This window comes from Plectropomus leopardus, chromosome 13 (genome assembly GCF_026936395.1).
Source record: "Plectropomus leopardus strain MGB_pleo_1.0 chromosome 13, ASM2693639v1, whole genome shotgun sequence".
Classification (NCBI taxonomy): Eukaryota; Metazoa; Chordata; class Actinopteri; order Perciformes; family Serranidae; genus Plectropomus; species Plectropomus leopardus.
The window spans coordinates 33,304,739-33,324,698 of record NC_142188.1 but is presented as its reverse complement, the minus strand read 5'-3'; the positions used below and the strand labels follow the sequence as shown (position 1 = coordinate 33,324,698).

The 19,960-nt window shown below is 39.8% G+C and overlaps 1 protein-coding gene across 1 annotated transcript in view; it reads left to right on the top strand.

Moving 5' to 3' along the window:
- The first annotated feature begins 6,857 nt into the window (after nucleotides 1-6,857).
- Nucleotides 6,858-19,960, top strand: part of hnrnpll (heterogeneous nuclear ribonucleoprotein L like) — a 65,653-nt gene continuing 52,550 nt past the window's right edge. The window contains exon 1 of the mRNA XM_088086319.1: nucleotides 6,858-7,325. Within this exon, the coding sequence (XP_087942445.1) occupies nucleotides 7,098-7,325 (228 nt within the window). The 5' untranslated portion in view covers nucleotides 6,858-7,097. The remainder of the gene's footprint in view (nucleotides 7,326-19,960) is intronic.

Sequence of the window (19,960 nt, the reverse complement as noted above, 5' to 3'; positions counted from 1 at the left end):
CATGACTATTGGTTTACAGTGCTCTTACATTGTAACTCCCTTTAGAATAATGCACCCATCCACACAAATCAGTGCCAGAAATGTAGGTGTAAATCAATCCCAGAACAACACGTGTCCTAAAAAAGCCTGTTGAAAAGGAGGAACTGATGTGGAGAGACAGAGAGAGAGAGGAAGAGAGAGAGAAAGAGAGAGAGAGAGAGCTTGCAGCAGTGAAAAGAGGGCTGATGAGGTGGCGTGTAGGAGGGAAACCTTGCTTTTAGCTGGACAATAACAAAGAGAGTGGGACTGAGCATGAATCATGTGAAAGTGCTCTGGAAGCAAAATTTGTATGTTAAAATTAACATCTACATTACAAAGTTGTCTCTAATTAATGGAAATCAGACTGGACTTCAGTTTTTCAGATTGCTAAACTGCCCTGTAAGAGCAGTTTACACACTGGCCCTCTTATACATTCTAGTTTCTGCACATCTATAGATCTGTGGTCTTGGTCTTGTTGCAGTGTTGTGCAACTCAGGTATCTGTGTCTGAGTTGTGTTAGCATAATTAGCACATGTGGTGCTAACAGTGGTCATTTCTGGTCATTAACGTGGGCATAATGCCATCACTGACATTAATTAGATAATGACTCAACATATTTATTGATACGTTGCATTACAATTCATTTATTGCTTAAATACAACATAGTTTACATTCATTTGGCCAACACGTTAATCCAAAGCAATTTACAGAGCCCATGTGGATACATGCCAAAGATTAAAGCGCATCAACAAATATGCTGAACTGCTTTGACTGCATTTAGAAACAATAAGAGAAAGAGTTTTTGTTTGTTTCAGTATTATTTTAGTGACCAAGAGGCAGTCTAAACAGGTAACTTTACAGTCTGAACAGGTAACGTTACAGTCTGATCATGTGAGTCTACAGTCAGAACAGGTGACTTTACAGTCTATACAGGTGAATTTACAGTCTATACAGGTGAGTTTACAGTCTGATTAGGTGAGTTTACAGTCTGAACAGGTGAGTTTACAGTCTGAACAGGTGAATTTACAGTCTGAACAGGTCACGTTCTCAAATGATGCTGACTGTGTGCGTATCATGTGGATGCGGCAGCTGCTGTCCGCGACATGTAACAACACCATATTTATATGGTGAAATAACCAAGGCCTATAATACAAGAATTGCTTTGGAAGACGACATATGACTTGCAGCTTCTATTATCACGTGTCATCTTTCCATTTTTAGCAACAACAAACATTAGATTTTGGTGGTCATAGGTCAAGATCGTCATCACCTTGTGTCCATCTCATTTTTGTGATTGCAATATCAAAAAATACTTCACCTCCACTTGGAGTCAAGAATGAAGTACATATATATATATATATATATATATATATATATATATATATATATATATACGTATATATATATAAATATATATATATATATATAGTAGTCCTGTAGTCCTCAACAGTTTCGGTGATTAAAAAGCAGAGATATGCAGACATGCTGCCAAGTAATGAAGACTTAATAACAATAATTAAAATGTCTTCGTTATGTCACAATTACCCGTCCACTCCTCACCTATTGTTAATGTGTGTATGTGAAGTTGTAAGTGTGTGTGTGTGTGTGTGTGTGTGTGTGTGTGTGTGTGTGTGTGTGTGTGTGTGAATCACACCCTTTTGAAAGTATTAAGTGCGAGGATCTCAACTTTCAGCTGCAGTCCTGTCCAACAGGCAGAGCTGCCTGAAAGCTGATCTGAATTACACCGTCAGTTTGAAAACAGGCTGTGTGGGAAAGACCACACCAGAGTAAGATTAAGTGTGTCTACAGGCTAAGACAGGAAGGAACAGGAAGTTGCTCTGCCATATTGCATTATTCCGTTTGTGGCTTCACTCTCAGGCCACACAAGCACAAACATACATGCATGCAGAACACATGTACGTATTACACAACAGGCTTGTGTCAAAGGCTGCAGCCTTGTACTGCAGCCCTGATTGTTGTCACATCAGTTTTATTTCAGCCACTAAATAACTTGTAGCAAGGTGAAACACTGCATCACAGACATATTTTGAGCTTGCAAGAGGGATGTGTCAAGAGCTTTTTCTTCTTTTTTTAAGGGGACACCCTTCAAGTTTTACACATCTAGGTCAGTGCACTCGTCATAACTACCATCGCTCAGTCTGCCTTAAATAATAAAGCAGCGCTTCATATTGTTTTGCATATGTCAGTATGGCTGAGGTTTGTTAGAGTGCCATTATTTCTGCAGGTATTTCATCATAAATCAAAGTATTGAACAAATTTGGAGCTGATTACTAACTTTTATCTCTTGAGACAGTCTGTCGTGCAGGAGACGTATATGAAACAGTTCCTTTGTCTCATTCTGTCTCTGTTATGTGGCTCCAGACTCTGTCCCCAGTGTCCCTCTCATTCAAGTATAAACTTCAAAATGAATTTAGTCATTTATTAGGCTTTAACTTCCATCCTCTGCAGGGCAGTGACGATACCAGACATTCACACACTACGCATTTCAATGTTCCAATTCCAGTCCTACACACTTTAATATGCTTTGAATGCACACTATTTTACCACAATGCACAAAGGAAATGGATTTTTGAAGAGAATAAGCAGAAAAGCATGAGGTATACAATGCAATCTGCTCCCTCCAGGTGCCCCACTGGCCTGCACCTACAAAATGTCACTCAAATTAGAACATGCTGACCACAAAGAGACTGCAAAGAAACCCACAGAGACATAAAATGAGACACTAAATGACCAAAAAAGACACATTATGACCTTGAGGAGACACAAAATGACCACAGAGAGACAAAGAAGCACAAAAAAATTAATATAGACTATAAAGAGATGCAAAAATATAAAAAAAACAGAGGCAAAACCATTACAAAATCTGTGTCCTGGTGTTATGTAGGTTAAAGTGGTGGGTCCCTCTGCATGTCTGTAGTTTTATTTATTTATTTATTTATTCATGATGACAGTCTGGGATATGTCAATGATTTGCAGCAACATTGATTGTGACAATGCACCAAGTGGAAATAGCACGTATTTTCTCCATATGCCAAATATGGAGAGATTTTTTTTTTTTTTTTAAATCATAAGGTGGAAAATAGTAGAAAGTTTCAAATTCCAAGGCAAAAGCCCAAAATGACAGCCTTATTTCTGGCTGTCATTTTGGGCTTTTGCCTTGGAATTTGAAACTACAATGTATATTTTATGCTGTGATGGCTGTGGGATCAAAAATGTAAGTTTGAATGGGTTTTAATGGCGCAATTTTTTTTCGCACTTAACAATCTGAATGTAACAATTCACTTTCCATTGTGTATTTTAAACTTATTGTAGGAGCTGAGCTGGAAATTCACAATTTTTTAAGATAAATACGCAATGTTGCCAAAATGTATGCCATATGTGTGAACACAGCCAAAATTATCAACAAATAAAGAATGAAAATTGCATTAAATTTGCCAAATGGTCACAAGTTGTACTTGAGTCAAGTTTTCTTACTTGAATAGGAGCAACAATGACATAACATTGATGGAAAGTGTAAACATGGATCCATATCATCCTCCTTCAGGCGCGCCCTTATTTTGAAAAACTGAGTCACCTTCTCACAGTGTCCAGATGATGGCCAGCAACCCAGAGAAATATGATAAGCATAACGCTGTTTACTCAGGAATAAATCATCAGTGTGGAAATGCTTTGTTTTCGGAGAAAAGTAAATAGATGGCGCATGTCATCATGTAAACAAAAGCCTTACTGAGGATACAGTAAGTACCATGCTGGGCTACTTCACTGACTTCTTGCTAATGTGACACTAGCAGCTATGTTTTAGCAAAGTTGACTGAAAAAACATGCATGTAGACTGAAAGTCATCCGTGCTGTTCTGTCAGGAGATGCAGGGACTTAAACCAGCTGTGAGTAAGACAAAGCATAAATAATAGTGAACTGGTTAAGTCATGAGTAGAGGAAAAGTCTGCTAGCCGCTAAGCTAATTTATGCAATGTAAAATGCAATAGGCTAATGCTAATAAGGTTAACATGTTGTATATGTGAGGGAAATATAACCAAAAGACAGTTGTTTTGTCTATCCTTGATTATAGACAAACTATAACTATCCTTGATAGTTATTATTGAGTTTTATACTTGTTGTTTATCCAGGTTTTGAGAATGTTCATATACGTTTGTATTCAAGTCAGACAGCCTTGAAGTTTTAGGAAAAAGATCATTTGAGTTAAAATGAACCTCAGGAAGAGCGGCAGAGGATGATGAGGGATCCCTCTTCCAGGACGGACAGACGTGCAATAGATGTTGTAAATAACAATTGAAATACAATCATGGCAAAAAAGGAACGAGAAAGAGAGAGGGGAAGACAGAGATGCACAGCAACAATGGAAACAGACGCATGTCAAATTACAATAACGATAGGTTTTAATTACTAAATGCACTCTATGATAATATTGTGGGTTTTGATAAGAGTCCCATGCATATAATGGAGAATGGCTCATTATAATGGCAGTGGAAGGTTGCGTCAAGTACGATCACAGCATCGGCGCAACCAGGACCCACAACACAGGCAGAGCTTCAGACAGGATCACAGCAATGGCAAAGCCAAGACCACGATCAGGGCAAGCGGGGGGTACAGTATCTGTGCAGCCACAGCACGAGCACGACCAAATGAAGGGCCGAAGCACCAGCAAAGCTATCACTACGATCAAGTGCAGCCAAGATTGCAGCCAGGATCCGAGAAAACTAGGAAACACGGGAGCACAATTGCTCCAGAGAGGCGTCAGAGTAAGGAGTAGTGAGCAGAATGCAGTAAGCGTAATGCAGTACAACGACATAAGCGTTTTCAGATCTCCAGGAAAAGGAGCTCGCTGTATCATAGAACATTCACCCAGCAGAAAGGGGTGGAAGCCTCTCCTGTAACTGTGTTAAATGAACAGATAATATCGGCCCATGTCGATCGCAGGCTCATAAATTGAATCGAATTGAAGTCATATGTGATAGTTTTGTGATATTGGCAAATATCGTATTGTTATCCAAAGTATCGATATAGTATCATATCGTGATGAAACCAGTGAGTTACACCCCTAGTGCATATGTGCATACAACATTTATGGTAAAAAGAAGGGAAAAAAGTAAATATTTACATCAAGATTACATAGAATTACAACATACAGTTACAGTAAAAAAAGATCAAGGAAACATACACTTACAACACTCAACTATAAGACATTATATAATAGCGCCTTTTAGAATAACGTGTTTCCAGAATCAGCAGACTCTGTGACAGTTTGCAAAATTTTGAAACTACAGTGTGCATGTTAGTACTGCACACAGCTACGGTGCATTCCCATGTAGCTGCAGGAAGGAACCTCCAGACCACACTGATGAGTCAGATACTGTTGACATGATGTCATGGTTTGATCAGAGCTCAAACTATCATCAGCTTCTGTGTGTTTTGTTTTTAACAAATTGAATAACTTCTACATCAAAATTTATGAACACTGAAAAAAGATCCGCACCCCCATCCCATACCAAAAGTGAGTGTTCCAAGTTTAATTTGTAAGAGTTACTGTAATACTAATACAATTAATACAAGCAGGCTGGCTCTGGTTTGACTTGATTGAAATACACAAACAAACTACTTTCTTACAGGGAAGTGAGAACATGTTTTTTTTTTCCTAGTTTTTGTTACTTTGGGGAAATGACTATTGAAAAACACATAGTTCAATTTGACAGATATTACATAACCTACATCATTTTAACTACTTATAAAGACTTTAAAATGATCAAAACTACATATGTGCTTATAATAAGATGCAGAGGAGAATCTAAACAGCAGGTGAAGTCTTGGCCAAGTCCTGCAACTGTTGCCAAACAGCCCAGTTTATTTGGCCCGATTCTGGTCATTGATCCCGAATCTCAGCCAGGTCGAAGCGGAAATGACGAAATTAGTAGGAAATTAGTAAAAAAAATTACAAGAAAATTACCTGAAAATAAGCACAAAAAAAGTACAGACAAGAAACATAATTTTAAACCAGAAGCAGCCTGACCTATTTCTTCCGCCGTGCCGAGTTTGGGCCAGTGCTGGGCCAGGTTATTTTTGTTAACTGCCAAATGATGGCAGTGTGAGATGGCAGAATTGGACCAGGTTATTTGGCTCAATTCTGGGGTGTCATTCAACCCGAGTCTCAGACAATATGGGCAGCTGGATGTGGCCTGACTCATTTCTTCTATTGTGCTGAGTTTGGGCCTATGTTGGGCCGGGTCATTTTTTTTAACATGGCCCAGTAATGGCAGTGTCAGCAGCCACAATCAGGCCAGTTTATTTGTCCTGCTTATTTAGCCCACTTCTGTGGCGGCACCTCTCTTGAGTCTCACCTGAGTGGGGCAACCGGATTAACTACACTCATTTCTCCTCCTACTCTCCAGGTTCAGGATGGTTTTGGCAATCTGAGTTAGAGCGATGTACAGTGAGCCTTTAGTGAGGTTAGTGCCTTTAAGGCCAGCTGATTTCTAGTTTAATGATGCAGCAAATATAGGCTTGTACTGACTCACACACACACACACTCACACACACACACACACACACACACACACACACACACACACACACACACACACACACACACTATCTCTCTCTCTCTCTCTCTTTTCCTACGCTCTGCATTTTCAGGTCTGTCTCCTCTCTGTTTTTCTGGAGCCCACCATTCCTCCGTGCTCCTTCTTTCCGCACTCCTCTGCAGAGCATGGAGAGCTGTCAGTTGACGCATCGGCCCCGACCTATCACACGCCGTGTTTCCAAGATGCAGGAGCAGACTGACCAATAAGAGAGCAGCAGGGGGCGGGCTGTGTCCAGTCCACTCACACCTCCACACAGAGCAAATCACTGGTGCTGGAGAGTGACTGAGAAACAGACAGAGACCGAGAGTGTATCCGCGAGACGGGGACAGGGTTGCCAGGGGACACGGACAGACACACGGAGGCTGCTTGACGACGAGGCACTCGGGACTAGCTACTGACATGGACGCGTCAGCCTGACCGGATTCAGAGCCGCTCTCCAACAGGTCCACCGCAGCCGTGAGCATGTCGACGACAGAAGGAGCTGGCCAGCGCGAGGAAGGGGAGTACGGAAGGGCGGCAAAGCGGCTGAAAACGGATGAGAGAGACACGGAGGCGGAGGAGAGAGAGGAAGGAGAAGAGGAGCTGGAGGAGGGGGAAGATTCGGACTCCGGCTCGCTGCCCGGTAACGTGGAGTCAGCGGTGGATAACCGGGCGCGGTGGAGCGGCAGCCAATACGGAGCGGGACGGAAGGTAAGGAGTGCAAAAATATGATCTAACATTACCCTGCAGCATCACAGACGGCCGCGTGCGCGCGCGCTCGTGTGTTTGCTGCCGCTGTCATTGTGTCAGTGAGTGAGCATCTCCTACCTGTCACAGCGCAGGTCACTGGCAGCAGCACAGCGAGGCTCTGACAGCACGGAGGCCACACTGTCCGGGTTTGAATTAATAACCAGAGAAGGCAGCTTTATCTCTATAGCATATTTCATACAACAGGGCAATCAAAACGTATTACAAAGCAATAAAATATCAAACATAAGAAAGGATACAGAGTTGCAATAAGAGTAGGCCTAAAAAGATAAGATAGCCTATAAAAGGTAACATTAGTTAGCCTACCAAATGATAAATAAACAACAAAAAAATCATTAAAAATAACAAAAGTGCAGACAAGAGGTGCAAAGATGTTGCTTATTTTCAGGTAACTTTTTTTTTTAACTACTTTGTCTTGTGAAGTTATTTGTTGCATTCTACCCATGTTTTTGAAAGAAATCAAACTGATCTGATCAGGTTACAAAGGGTCAAAAGTAGTCACAGTCAGGGCTTGTCTAACATCATCTGGGAGACATGTATACAGTGTAACAGTGTATGCATTTACACTTAACTGATCTGAGACCATTTAAACACTGATACATGTAGATTTTGAAATGTTGCCATATGTGTTATGTTCTTCTTTTTGGAATGTTCCTCCAGTGTGCAGTCTGGCTCAAGGTTTGAAGTTAATGCTTGGTGTTGCAACGCTATGAGATTCTATATTGCAGTATATATATATTGCAGTGTCATGGTATTACAGAATTATCATATCACCTTAAAATGACCCTTAAAGGAAAGAAAATGGAATGGTTAGCTTTGGTCTCCGTTTTAAAAATAACTAAACCAGAGGTAAGACACTTCAGCAGCATTCACGCTATTGTGCAACTTGTGAGCAGTGTGAATGCTGAATGTTTGTTTCTTACAGCTTGCTTGTTCAATGAATCCTACAGAAGGCACTAAGTGTCCTGGCCTTCTCGAGGCAGGTACATGCAGGTGAATTTTTTCTGTTGCCATCAGGATGTCGTTATACCTGCTTGCAAAACGAACCACTGTTTGAAATTCGAAATTGAAATTCCCAGTAAGTGTAATACACCTGCATGTGGTGTGGTTTATATTGCAGTTATATTGTGCATTTTATCAACTACTAGCACTTTATTCTGATCCTTTGGCTCCTGGTGCACTTACCTGGTTGTATATTGTGAATGCTGCTATGTGTGTTTTTTCTACATGTATTTGTTTTGTAGCCCTAACATGCTGCTCCTAATTATTTGCCCCTAGAGGGATTAATTAAGTTGTTTGAATTGATTTGAGATTTGAGATCCTTTTCAAAATCGTAGATAAGCAAATGTACACAGTATGACTACAGTCAACTTTTATATAACAATATACCTTAAAACTGCACTGCATCCCTAGATGCATGATACAGATTTTTGTTTCAATTGACGATGAGACTTACCTGCTGCTTGTGGTCAACACAGATATGATAACCGATATTTCAAATGTATTTTAAAAAGAAATATATAACCTGTTATTTATGCACAGCGCAGGGCAAGAAAGACTTAAGATGTAGTGACAAATTATGTATAATTTGATATTTTGTAGCCCAGAACTAACCAAATCTAATTAACATCACTATTGTTGGCACAACAAAACCATAACTAAGTTCTAACTCTTCAAATGATCATTCATTCTTTTTCTAGTAAAGAATAAGAAGAAACTTCCCAAACATACTTTTGTTTTATAGAGAACTTTGTCTAAGAATTTTAAATTAAAGGCTTCGGTGTAATGTGTCAAAACAGACATGTCAACGGGTTATACACAAGTGATTGAGGCATAAAAGTGGAATTTAACCATCCAGATCCGTCACGTGATGCATGGGGCCCAGAAGGACTTATCCCATAGACTTAGATTGGGAAAATGTTGTCTGTAAATGAGTGGATACAATTTTTGGAGCATCAGAACTCGGAAAGTCTAGAAGAACTGCACAATTAAATCATATGATCCCCATTCAAGTTAGCTGAGTGCTAAACCACAAGTTAGCTGTTGGGCTGATGGAGGCTACTCTCTCGGGCACACTTGGCCTTGCTCAGCCACCTTAAGTGTCCAGTGCGCATGCCCATAATGTGAATGAACAGGGCCCCACCCTCCATGCTGTATCCAGGTCTTTGAACACATCCATGGCCTGCACACACACAGTGACAGGGCTAACTGTAGCATCACATGGCTAGCATTACCTAACAGTCATAAATGAGTCCAGCGAGAGAGTTTTTGATGTTAGTTTGTTGGGACCCTTTAATAGCTTGGTGTTGGATATTAGCCGCTGCTGTGTTAGCACGGGTGGTCAGGGATCAGACCTTTGGCACAGTGGTTTTATCTTCCTCTGAAACTGTGACCTCCACACTGGCAGTGACATGTTTTTCTCTCTAGTCTGCTGCTTGTTACTGTTCTTCTCCGTCTTTAAAGGTGCGCTGCCATCTACTGTGTCGGGGTGTGTAGATGCTGCCCTTGTTAAGTCAAAGAAAGCAACAAGAATATAGTAGGGGCTGGGGACAAAATCAATACAGCATAGTATTGCAATCTTTTTGTGCGGCTGTATTGTATTATTACATGAACACTAAATATAATTTTTTAAAAGTATAGAAATTGTTAATATTGCCAATACAAATTAAAATTGTGGTAGCCTACTAGAATAATATAATCAGTTTCTTTTCCACTTGATACATGTTGCTCTAATAAGATGACTAAAGTGAGATGAACAGACTGAAAAGAGACTTTAGATAAAACAGCTCTTGACCAAGTTTTTCTTTGGGGTTTTAATATGCGGTTAAAAAGGTGATAAATCACAATTTAATGCCATATATTATATCAGCATATAGCCTTATGCCATATATTATTAAAAGTGCAATAATATTGTATTGTGACTTAGGTATGTGAGAGAAATTCCTTCTAAAAATATGAGAATTGCTAGTTCTCTGAAGAAATACAAACGCGGTGTGATGAATGTTAGTCCCTTTTCTATTTATTTATTTATATTTATTTTTGGGTCCCCAAATCACACAGGAATTATATGGGCAACAGGCACTTTTTTTCTTTTTGTAATATTCACTTCTACACAAGAATTACGTGAATATATGTAATGTACATGACCACGGAGGTCAAGGAATTACGTGTTACACAACGTTCACCACCACAAAGGAATAACGTGAGAATACAACAGTCAACACCACAAAGGATTTACATTACCTGTGTTTACCTAGGTTTCCAAACATCAACAGGGGATTGATTCATAACACCGTACTCACTTATTAAAGCAGATGGAGCGTCTGCTGTCCACCACCTGTTCCTGACATCAGGTGGGATCCTGTCCTCTGTCTTCAGAGCGTAACTTTCCCTAGCTGGCAGTTACTGTCAGTATAGGCTTAGGTGTTGACCAGCGGAACGTCCATCCCATCCTTGTTGCCAAAAATGTGAGAGATATTCCTTTCAAAAATATGAGAATTGCTAGTTCTCTGAAGGAATACAAATGCGGTGTGATGAATCAAGAACCTTTACTGCATGAGCTCATGGAGAAGACACACAGTAGTTCTTTGTTGACAGTGTGGCTTGGACTGACATAAATACATGGTCATCTTTCACCACCACCACAAGGAATGAGAAGCCGAAGAACACTCCACATGAACAATAAAACAATTAAACAATAAACTGATACAAAGGAAGACATCCCTTTAGTGCACTGAAACATGTTTCTGAAAACATCTAAGGTGAGAAATAGGCAATGCACTAATAAATTCTTGTTTTTTATCAGATCAGCGCTGCCTAGTTTGACTGCAGTTCACCAGCAGTGACTGACATGATTGACAGCTGCTTTAAACACTCCTCAGCTCTGATTGGTTGTTTTCCCAGCAGCCGCAGTAGATTTTACCAAATGACTACAGAGGCAGTATGAGCAGGGATATGATATGGATATGAAGGATATATTTTTTTTCACAGCGTATCTGTCTAATATAATACTTTTGGGATGTTGTGAAAGTTTCAGCAAATATGACAAAGTTATTTTTTTAAGTTACCAACTGCAGCTTTAAATGTGGAAGTAACAGAGAAGGATGACAGAGAAGTGAAAGCGATGAAATCGGTCATGAACTTAAAAGATTAAAACATTATCAAGGTCTTTAAAGCTGATTGAGAGATAGGTGGGGTTTGATTTATTATGTAGCAGGTGCTGTTTTTGTCAGTTGTGTGTCATGAGAACAGGCAACAAAGTAGAAAAAAATCTCTGCTTCTGAATTTTTCAGACAATCAATTTTCATGTTCAGATGCAGTTCATCTGAGCTATTGCAGCTGAAGTATTTCCTGTCACCCCTGGTGTCACCATCAGTGATTTTCATTTGCAAATGACAAGCATTTACTGTAGTTTTGTTACTTCCACCTCTCCTACATAAAGTATCAGGGTTAGAGTTCACAGTCTATAAAGATACAGCAGCACCTCAGCTCTGTTGAAAATGTAGTTTTTGTCACCTGGTGGATGACCATCAATTAGGGCTGGGCGATATGACTTTTAAATAATGTTGCAATATTTTAAGTCTTTATCGCTATATTTGACATTTATCTTGATATTCTCAAATGTCCTTTAAATTAATGTTAATTACTAAAATACAAAATTATAAAATGAACTGCAGTTACAAAAGCTTAATTTAGCTTTATATAGCTTCTGGCATATATTAAAGTTGAATACTGCCATTATAACATTTAATAAAATACGGTTATGAATATGAAGTTCAATAAAGTATTTTATAATGAATTTAAATAAAGTATTGTTATAAATCAGAGGGAAACCCATGGTGCTTTCATTTTGAAGGACGTGACTCGTCTCAGGCAGGAAGTGCTGATTTTTTTGTTGTGGACTTGAAGCTTCAACAATTAGATGTTAGCGTTAGCAGACAGTTAAACAGATGCTGCAGCACCTTTAATGATGAGGATTCACTCACTGTGAGCGGGCAACAAACTAACAGCTCTCTAGTTCAGATAATACTAATATTTGCAAATCGCAGTAATGCTCCATGGTTGCAAAACGTGACTAAACAGTGATGGTCTGGAGCTATGCAGAAGTCCTGCTTTGTGTGGGTGTGTGTGCAAAACAAAAGTGGATTATAAAAATGACGTGACCATTTACACTCGATGTTCACAATATAGTTTATATGTCATGTGGAACAAGCCGCGATACATGGAGTATATTCCATACCTCAACCTCAACTGATCCTCTGTTTAAAGTTTTTGTCACCTGGTGAATGACTATCAACTAAGAGAGCCAAAGTGAAACCAGAACTCATGTTTCTGTTCTATAAGTCAATTTCATTCTGAATCACAGTGACATTTGGAATCAGGCAAATGACTAAAAATGACTAAAATCCAGCCCAGCTTTACTCAACAACATGTCAGGCAGTTCACCCCATGCATCACCAGGAGAGGGTTTTTTTTACATATCCTTTCAGATCTTTCTCTTCAACTGCCGTTTCAGCGGCTTTCATCTCGTATTTTTCAACTGATATCTCAACGTCTTTCATCCCATTGTCTTTAAATGACGGTTCAGCTGCTTTCAGAACTAACTATATTTTCAGCATTTTCATTTCACCCGAGACTACAGCCCATTGCTGTGATTAAAGCTGGAGATAGTAACTTTTCTAAAAGTAACTTCTTGTGAAATCTGTGGAAACTGCAGCTTTGTCCACACAGAATTACATGGAACTGATTATCTGTGAAAAAGATCACATTCCTCTAATGACCTTACTGCACAAGAATGAAAACAACCAATCAGAGCCGAGGAGCCTCTAATGCAGCTGTCAGTCATGGCACTCACTTTTTGTGATTTGCAGTCAAACTAGGCAGCGCTGATCAAATATGAATACAGATTATGTTACTGTGTTGCCTGTTTCTCAACTCAGAAAAATATTTTAGTGCAATGTTTAGCTGTAACATGAAAAAGATGGTCCAGCCGGTGGGCAGTGCTTCTCTTGACTGTTTCCAACATGGCAGTTGAGTCACAAACTTTATGATTTTTTCATGTCATAATTTCAGCATCACAGGTGTGCAAGTATGGTTTTTATTTTGACTATTGAAGATGTGTCAAATGTGAAATCAAGAGGAAAATGTGTCATGTTGCACATCTCAGCTTTCATGCTGTCAATGTGTTTGTAAGAGGTCCATGGTTGATTTGGCAACCTGTGGTTAGTGGTGGAAGCAATATGTATATTTTTTAAATTAAATGTTTATTCATATTTTTATGCCCCTATGCTGGTGACAGCTGTGGCCAGAGGCGTTAGGTTTTATTTTTTTATTATTTAAAAATGTATTATTATGAGTTATCTGTCCATCTGTGCCATTGTCGTGAACACAGTATCGCAAGAATGCGTCAAGGGAATTTCTTCAAATGTGGCTTCAACATCTACTTGGACTTAACAATAAACTAAGTAGATTTTGGTGTTCAAAAGTCAATGTCACTGTGACCTTATGTCCATCTTATTCTTGTGAACAGTTCAAAAATGAACTGTTTTAGTATTTCAGATTTGGCCCAGTGTCCACTGTGACCTCAAACACATGTTTTTGGTCACAACTCACAAATTTATACACTAATGATAACAAAATTTTACACAAATGTATCATAAAATAAAATAATGATTCATCATGTCATTATGATGTTCTTCAAAAACATTCCTCTGGCCATTACACAACATCATATCTCAGGAACAGAAGGGGAGACCTTTGGTCAGATACTGAATCAGTGACAGTAATCTTTGGTGCCCACCTTGCATAGATCTAATGGTATAGATCCTCTCTGCTGCCAGGGAGATGTGTGTGAAGAATTCATGTTTTAAAATGTGTTGCTTCTTTGCAGCAACATCCATATTTTAGTTTAGGGATTTTCTGCTGTCATGATGTATGAGTCTGGACTAAAGGTGTGCGATATGACGATATTAGATCGTTAAGAATTAGAATGTGTCCACGATCCGCCATCACGGAGAGATCGTTGTATCGTGCTGAACATTCACATGCACATTCTATCTGTATTAATTCTATGCTTATACATGCGACTCACCCAAACTTTTTGTCTGGACCGGCTCTGGCGCAGTCTCCGCTGATCACACGGTGACGTTCATTCCCAGGTTCGAGCGGAGCTGCAGAGGGAGGATGTGTTAATGACCAGCAGGTACAGCTCAAGAGAAAGCAGCTCTCCGCTGTGTGACTGTGTCTAACGTTATAAGTGTATTCTGCATTTTAATGTATGTCAAGATTGCCAACTCTCATGCTCCTGGCATGTGACACACGCTTTCACCGTCAGTCTCACGCTCTCATGACTCCAAAGCAAATCTCTGCCAAAACATTGCGACAGCAAACGTGTTGAACAGTCATGTAATGCAGTGAAGGACTGACTGTAGAATACAGCTGATTATTTGACAACCGAGCGGCGTTTCATGATCGCGGATCAAACAGCTGATCACCCGACAGCGCAGCGCGGTTAGAGAGAGACAGACAGAACGGAGCTTCTCCTAAAAGCACCAAAGTGTCTGAATGAACCAACAGACAAATATTCAGAGGTGGAAAGTGACTTCTTTAGACTTCTAAAGAGTATTTTGTGTAAGTTTCAGGTTCAGTCAGACTTTGGATGGATGTATTTAGAAACACGAGGGCGCATTGCTCTGTGTCTCATCCAGCCACTGAGCTCTCATTATTATTACCAGGGGCAGATGTATGGATTTGGGGCCGGGGGCCACAGGCACATTGCCTTATTTTCAACCTTTCTCTTTATTTAATATGACATATCCCTAAAATATGTCTTCAGTGTACTCAGTGATATTAAATTCCTGAAGGAAAAAGGTTGGGAACTACTGTACACGGTCCAGCCATATACTAGGTTTTAACCTGGTCTTGTTTTTTCTCAGCTGAAACACCCTATTTGCTAGTCTGTTTCATGGCTTTCTAAAAAATACACAGATACACCAATAATAGCAAATCATCGAGTCTTGGCTTGACGGTTTGTCCCCCCCAAAATACTCAACATTGACAATATTTTACCTTACAAAAGATATGGTTCCCATGAAAACAGTGGAAAACAAAATTGCGCACACAGATTAAAATCTGTTAAAAAGGTACTTTGGCCTAAATGTTCTGTTATTCTTTTTTTATTTTAGGGCTATATTTTCTAAATTGGGAAATTAGTCTGCTTGTTCAGTAACATGCACAACAGTCTTAAAATCCAAAATGAAAAAGAATCGTAATAAAATTGTATGATATTTTTGCCATGTCGCCCACCCCTAGTCAGGACAGACATGAATATAAACTGGAACTGGAACATAACTGTTTCACGGAGGTGTACAGTCGTGAGGTGGTTATTCTGGTTTACAACAACGCTGCAGTATGGACACCTAAACCTGCAGTCAGAGGCGTGGTGCAGCTACAAAATGCAGAGCAGCCACTTTTTCAGAGTGACTGTGCTCACATGGCTTCCAGCTCCTTGCTAACAGATCAATGCTTGAAACTGCTGGCTGCTCTTCAGTTATACCGTTCTGCTGTGCACTCACTCATGGAGCCTTGGGGGCCAGTACCAGTATGGTAATTGAGTATATAAAGTGTTAAGATAGCTCTGGTACCTGCAATGTATCAGTTTTTATTTATTTAATAATGATCCATTCAGTGATATGACAGGGATTTGATTTTGGCAAAAACTGTATCATTTACTTTCATATAACATATATTTGGAGGCCAAGTCAATACCTTGATGCCTGTGTCAGATTCTTCGGGTCACTGAGCAGTTGTTATGGTGTGTCATGGCTCATTTTCCTGCTGGGGGGTCCACAGCCATCAGAGAGTGTACTAGATCTGTCATGGTATTTGGGTGAGTGGGACACATCAAGTGACATCGTTTCCCAGCAGAACATGGCATTGTAATGAACTTATTAATGTTATTCACCTCACCTGCTGGTGGCTTTAATGTATTGGCTGATAGGTGTATCCTGTAGGTATTTTACTGATTTACCATTTTTAAAACAACTTGTTTACAACCTGAAGTTGTTAGACAGTAGAATAGTTCTAAGTGTTCATTGTGTTAGCAAGCACATTTTAGTGGTTGGAGTTGTGCAGATATCATATTCAATGGTAGTTTTTTTTATAGGTTAGATTACATCTCGTAAACTTTTCCCCATTTTTCCAGAAAGACCAGTGAAAGAAACACCTAATAACAGATTGCACTGAGTTACAGAAGCCTGTGCAACAGCAATTGGACAGGGCACAGAGCCTCATAGCTATGGTTGTTTCCTTGAGGCAGTCCACAGCAGTGCATGCTGGATATATATCAAACTTGAAAAAGAATTGATACAAACAATTTTATTCATTACAAAGGAGTGGGCAGAGAAGTGAGCAGTTTTTTGGTTGCAGTGGATGGATGCTCATATATGTGTGGCTATCACTGTCAAACACACTGTGTTAGTTCACTGTGGTTCCTTTCTCACTGTCTCACTATTACAGGATGCAACAGTACTAGATTGCGTCATTCACACACACGCACACACACACACACACACACACACACACACACACACACATACACATGCGCACGTCTGCACGAGTCCTGAGTGAAGGTGGTATCATCTTGCTGTGTAATCAGCAGGACATGCATGTATTCTAGTTTCCACACACTCAGGTATGCACGCTCGCGTGCACACACACACACACACACACGTGTCATCTGATCATCTGAGAGGCTGATAAGAAGATAGATAGGCTACTTAAGGATCTTCAGTCCTTCAACGTTACTTACAGACGGACAGAAACATTGATGTGTGGCAGTCCTCTTTTAAAGTCTGCAATTTACAGTTTAAAAACAAGATCACTAAAGAAAGGGTAATTAGTGACAGTGCTTCACTATATCTCGCCTGTTAAGGAGCCGAAATTACAGCATTCAGGTGGGTGATGTGTTCCCTTCAATGCAGATTGGAGCTGGAGGTGATAAAAACCTGTGTCTACTGCAGAGTCATTTGACCTGGGTGTGAAGCTGATCATATGCATTCTCATTGCGTTAAAAAGCAAGTGTGTGTGTTAGTGGGTTGTTTGTGCAATGGGAATGAGACTGTAGACTGTATGATTAACCCAAATGGCTAGCTGCAGGAAGTGTGTGTGAAATGAGTGATTATGATGCTATATTTTTGAGTAGATTATTAATTTATTTATATAATTTATTTATTTATTTGACAAGACAAATGCATAAAACATTTCTTCATAAAAAGATACAAAGTAAATGTGATGCATACTACTTTATAGCCAAGGTTAATTTGCAACCCTGATCCCTAGTTTGGCTTTTAGAATTAGCTTGATAAAATACATTACAATAAAATAGCGGCAAAGACTGCAAAAGAAGTAAAAGTTGAGATCATTTCCTTTGTATTTCATGTGGATGGTTTCCAATATATATGTCTGTGTGTGTGTGTGTGTGTGTGTGTGTGTGTGTGTGTGTGTGTGTGTGTTTGTTTACTAAACAGTATATCAAATTAGGACTTAAGACAGTTTTATAATATTTGATACATGAAATGTGAGAAGTTGTTGCTGAAATGGGAGCATTTCTTTGTCTCTTTTGCCTCTCCGAGTACCAGTACCATAACAGCATGAACTGACATGCATCAAAATCTTTTTTCTTTTTTTCTTTTTGATATTCACTGCTGCGCATGTGCACATGTTATTTCAAGCCTTGTTTAATGTAGCTTTTATCACCAAAACAACCTCAAATTAATAACCACATGTTATCTGTGGCTCCAAAAACAGATATACTGATTATGAACCTGCTGCTTACATATGCTGATGTCACAGTAACCAGGTTATCACAGAGGATGTAAACACATTATTCCTGTATAACCTGATTTCAGAGCATTATCATTTATTTTGTATGCAGTCGCACTGCAAAAGTGAAAAATGAGAGTTTCAGCCGCTGCCTCTGCTGAAGCAAAGCACACAGATAGACATCTACAAATTACAGCCAGGATTTTTAGCCATGCTAGTAGTGCAGCTGTCAGCGTTTATATTTTGTTTGAAACACCTGAACAACTGTGGTTTGCCATGACATTTTACACTGACATTTATGGTCATGGTCCCCAGAGGATGAATCTTAGGAACTGTCTGTCTGTCTGTCTGTTAGGTGTGGCTCTATCTGGAGTTGTTGTTAGCACGTTTTCTGTAAAGCATGGTGCATATTTTTGATGCAGACAGATGAAAGGGGTAAGAGAGATAGATAGGCTGTAACGGTTCTTGCACGCTGCTGCAGGTGCATGCTGAATACATGACATGAAGACTGCAAGTTCTGTCGGGAAACTTTTAGCTGTGTTTATGCCATTAGCAACATGTGCTCAGGTTAGCACAACAAGCTGTGTGTAAGTCACACTATTGCAAGCACAAATGAAATTGCAGAGCTGGAAGACCCTTTTTTGTGTTTCCGGTCACCTACAACAGCAACAGTGAGAGAAAGTTTATTTTAAGACGAGGACGGTGTGACTGCGTTTCTCCAATGCTGTGACAGATGTGGGTGCAAACACAGGCATCTGACATGTTACATGTACTGTAACAATCACACACTGCTATTTTGTAAAACTGAATTTCTTGTATTTAGAAAGCTGATTTGTGATATGTATAGCTGTGAAGGTATTCATAGTTGTATGTGAAAGTCCTATTTCAAGCATATTGTCGTGTGTGTGTGCTAGAGAAAGACAGCGAGTGCACACAAACCCTATATCCACAGATCACATGTTCACACCAAACTCAGGCCCTGGTTACAAATTCTACTGTGATGATGTAGTGCCATGTGTAACCGTATGCTGCTTAAAGTTGTGCTCTAAATGTGTGTGACAGGATGTGAAATACTGTAGCCACCTTTACCCCAAGACCTAGTTGGGAAAAATAGAACTAAACCAAAGCAAACTTATTCGGACTCTATTTGAATTTCTATTTCAGCGGTGCTCTGGCTCAGATTTGGTTTCCAGGGTTCCCTGGAAAACCTGGAAAAGTCATGAAATTACCCAAATTGATGAAATTTTTTTTTGGTTGTTTTTTTTTTTTTTTTAAATTGCAAATACACCACCGCCGCATCACAGCACAGTCCTGCACTGCGTTGGGTGTCGCGAGTGCTGAGGCAGATAACTATCTTGCTCCGTATCTACTCTTTGGGGTAGATACCACCGCCCCCTCCCACCCCCCAACAGAACTAATTGGTGCCGACGTTAATTAGCTACTCGCATCCAGGCATCAGGTCGGAGAGTCAGAGGAGTGTCGGCTTGAAAATAGCGTGCAACTTACCAGAGAAAAGGTAGACAAATGTGACGTGAGTGTAAATTATCTAACGTTAATGTTTTATGTAATCGTATAAGACAAGTAACAGACAGGGAGGAGCAGTGGAACAAAGTGAAGGAGAGCAGAGTACAGGAGGGGGAGTGCCGAGTGAAGGAGCAGGAGAGCAAAGTGATGGTGCAGGAGAGAGAGATGAGAGTAGAGGAGAAAAACATAAAGGGAAACACAGGCTATCAGGCTGGGACCCTAAATGGGTTGAA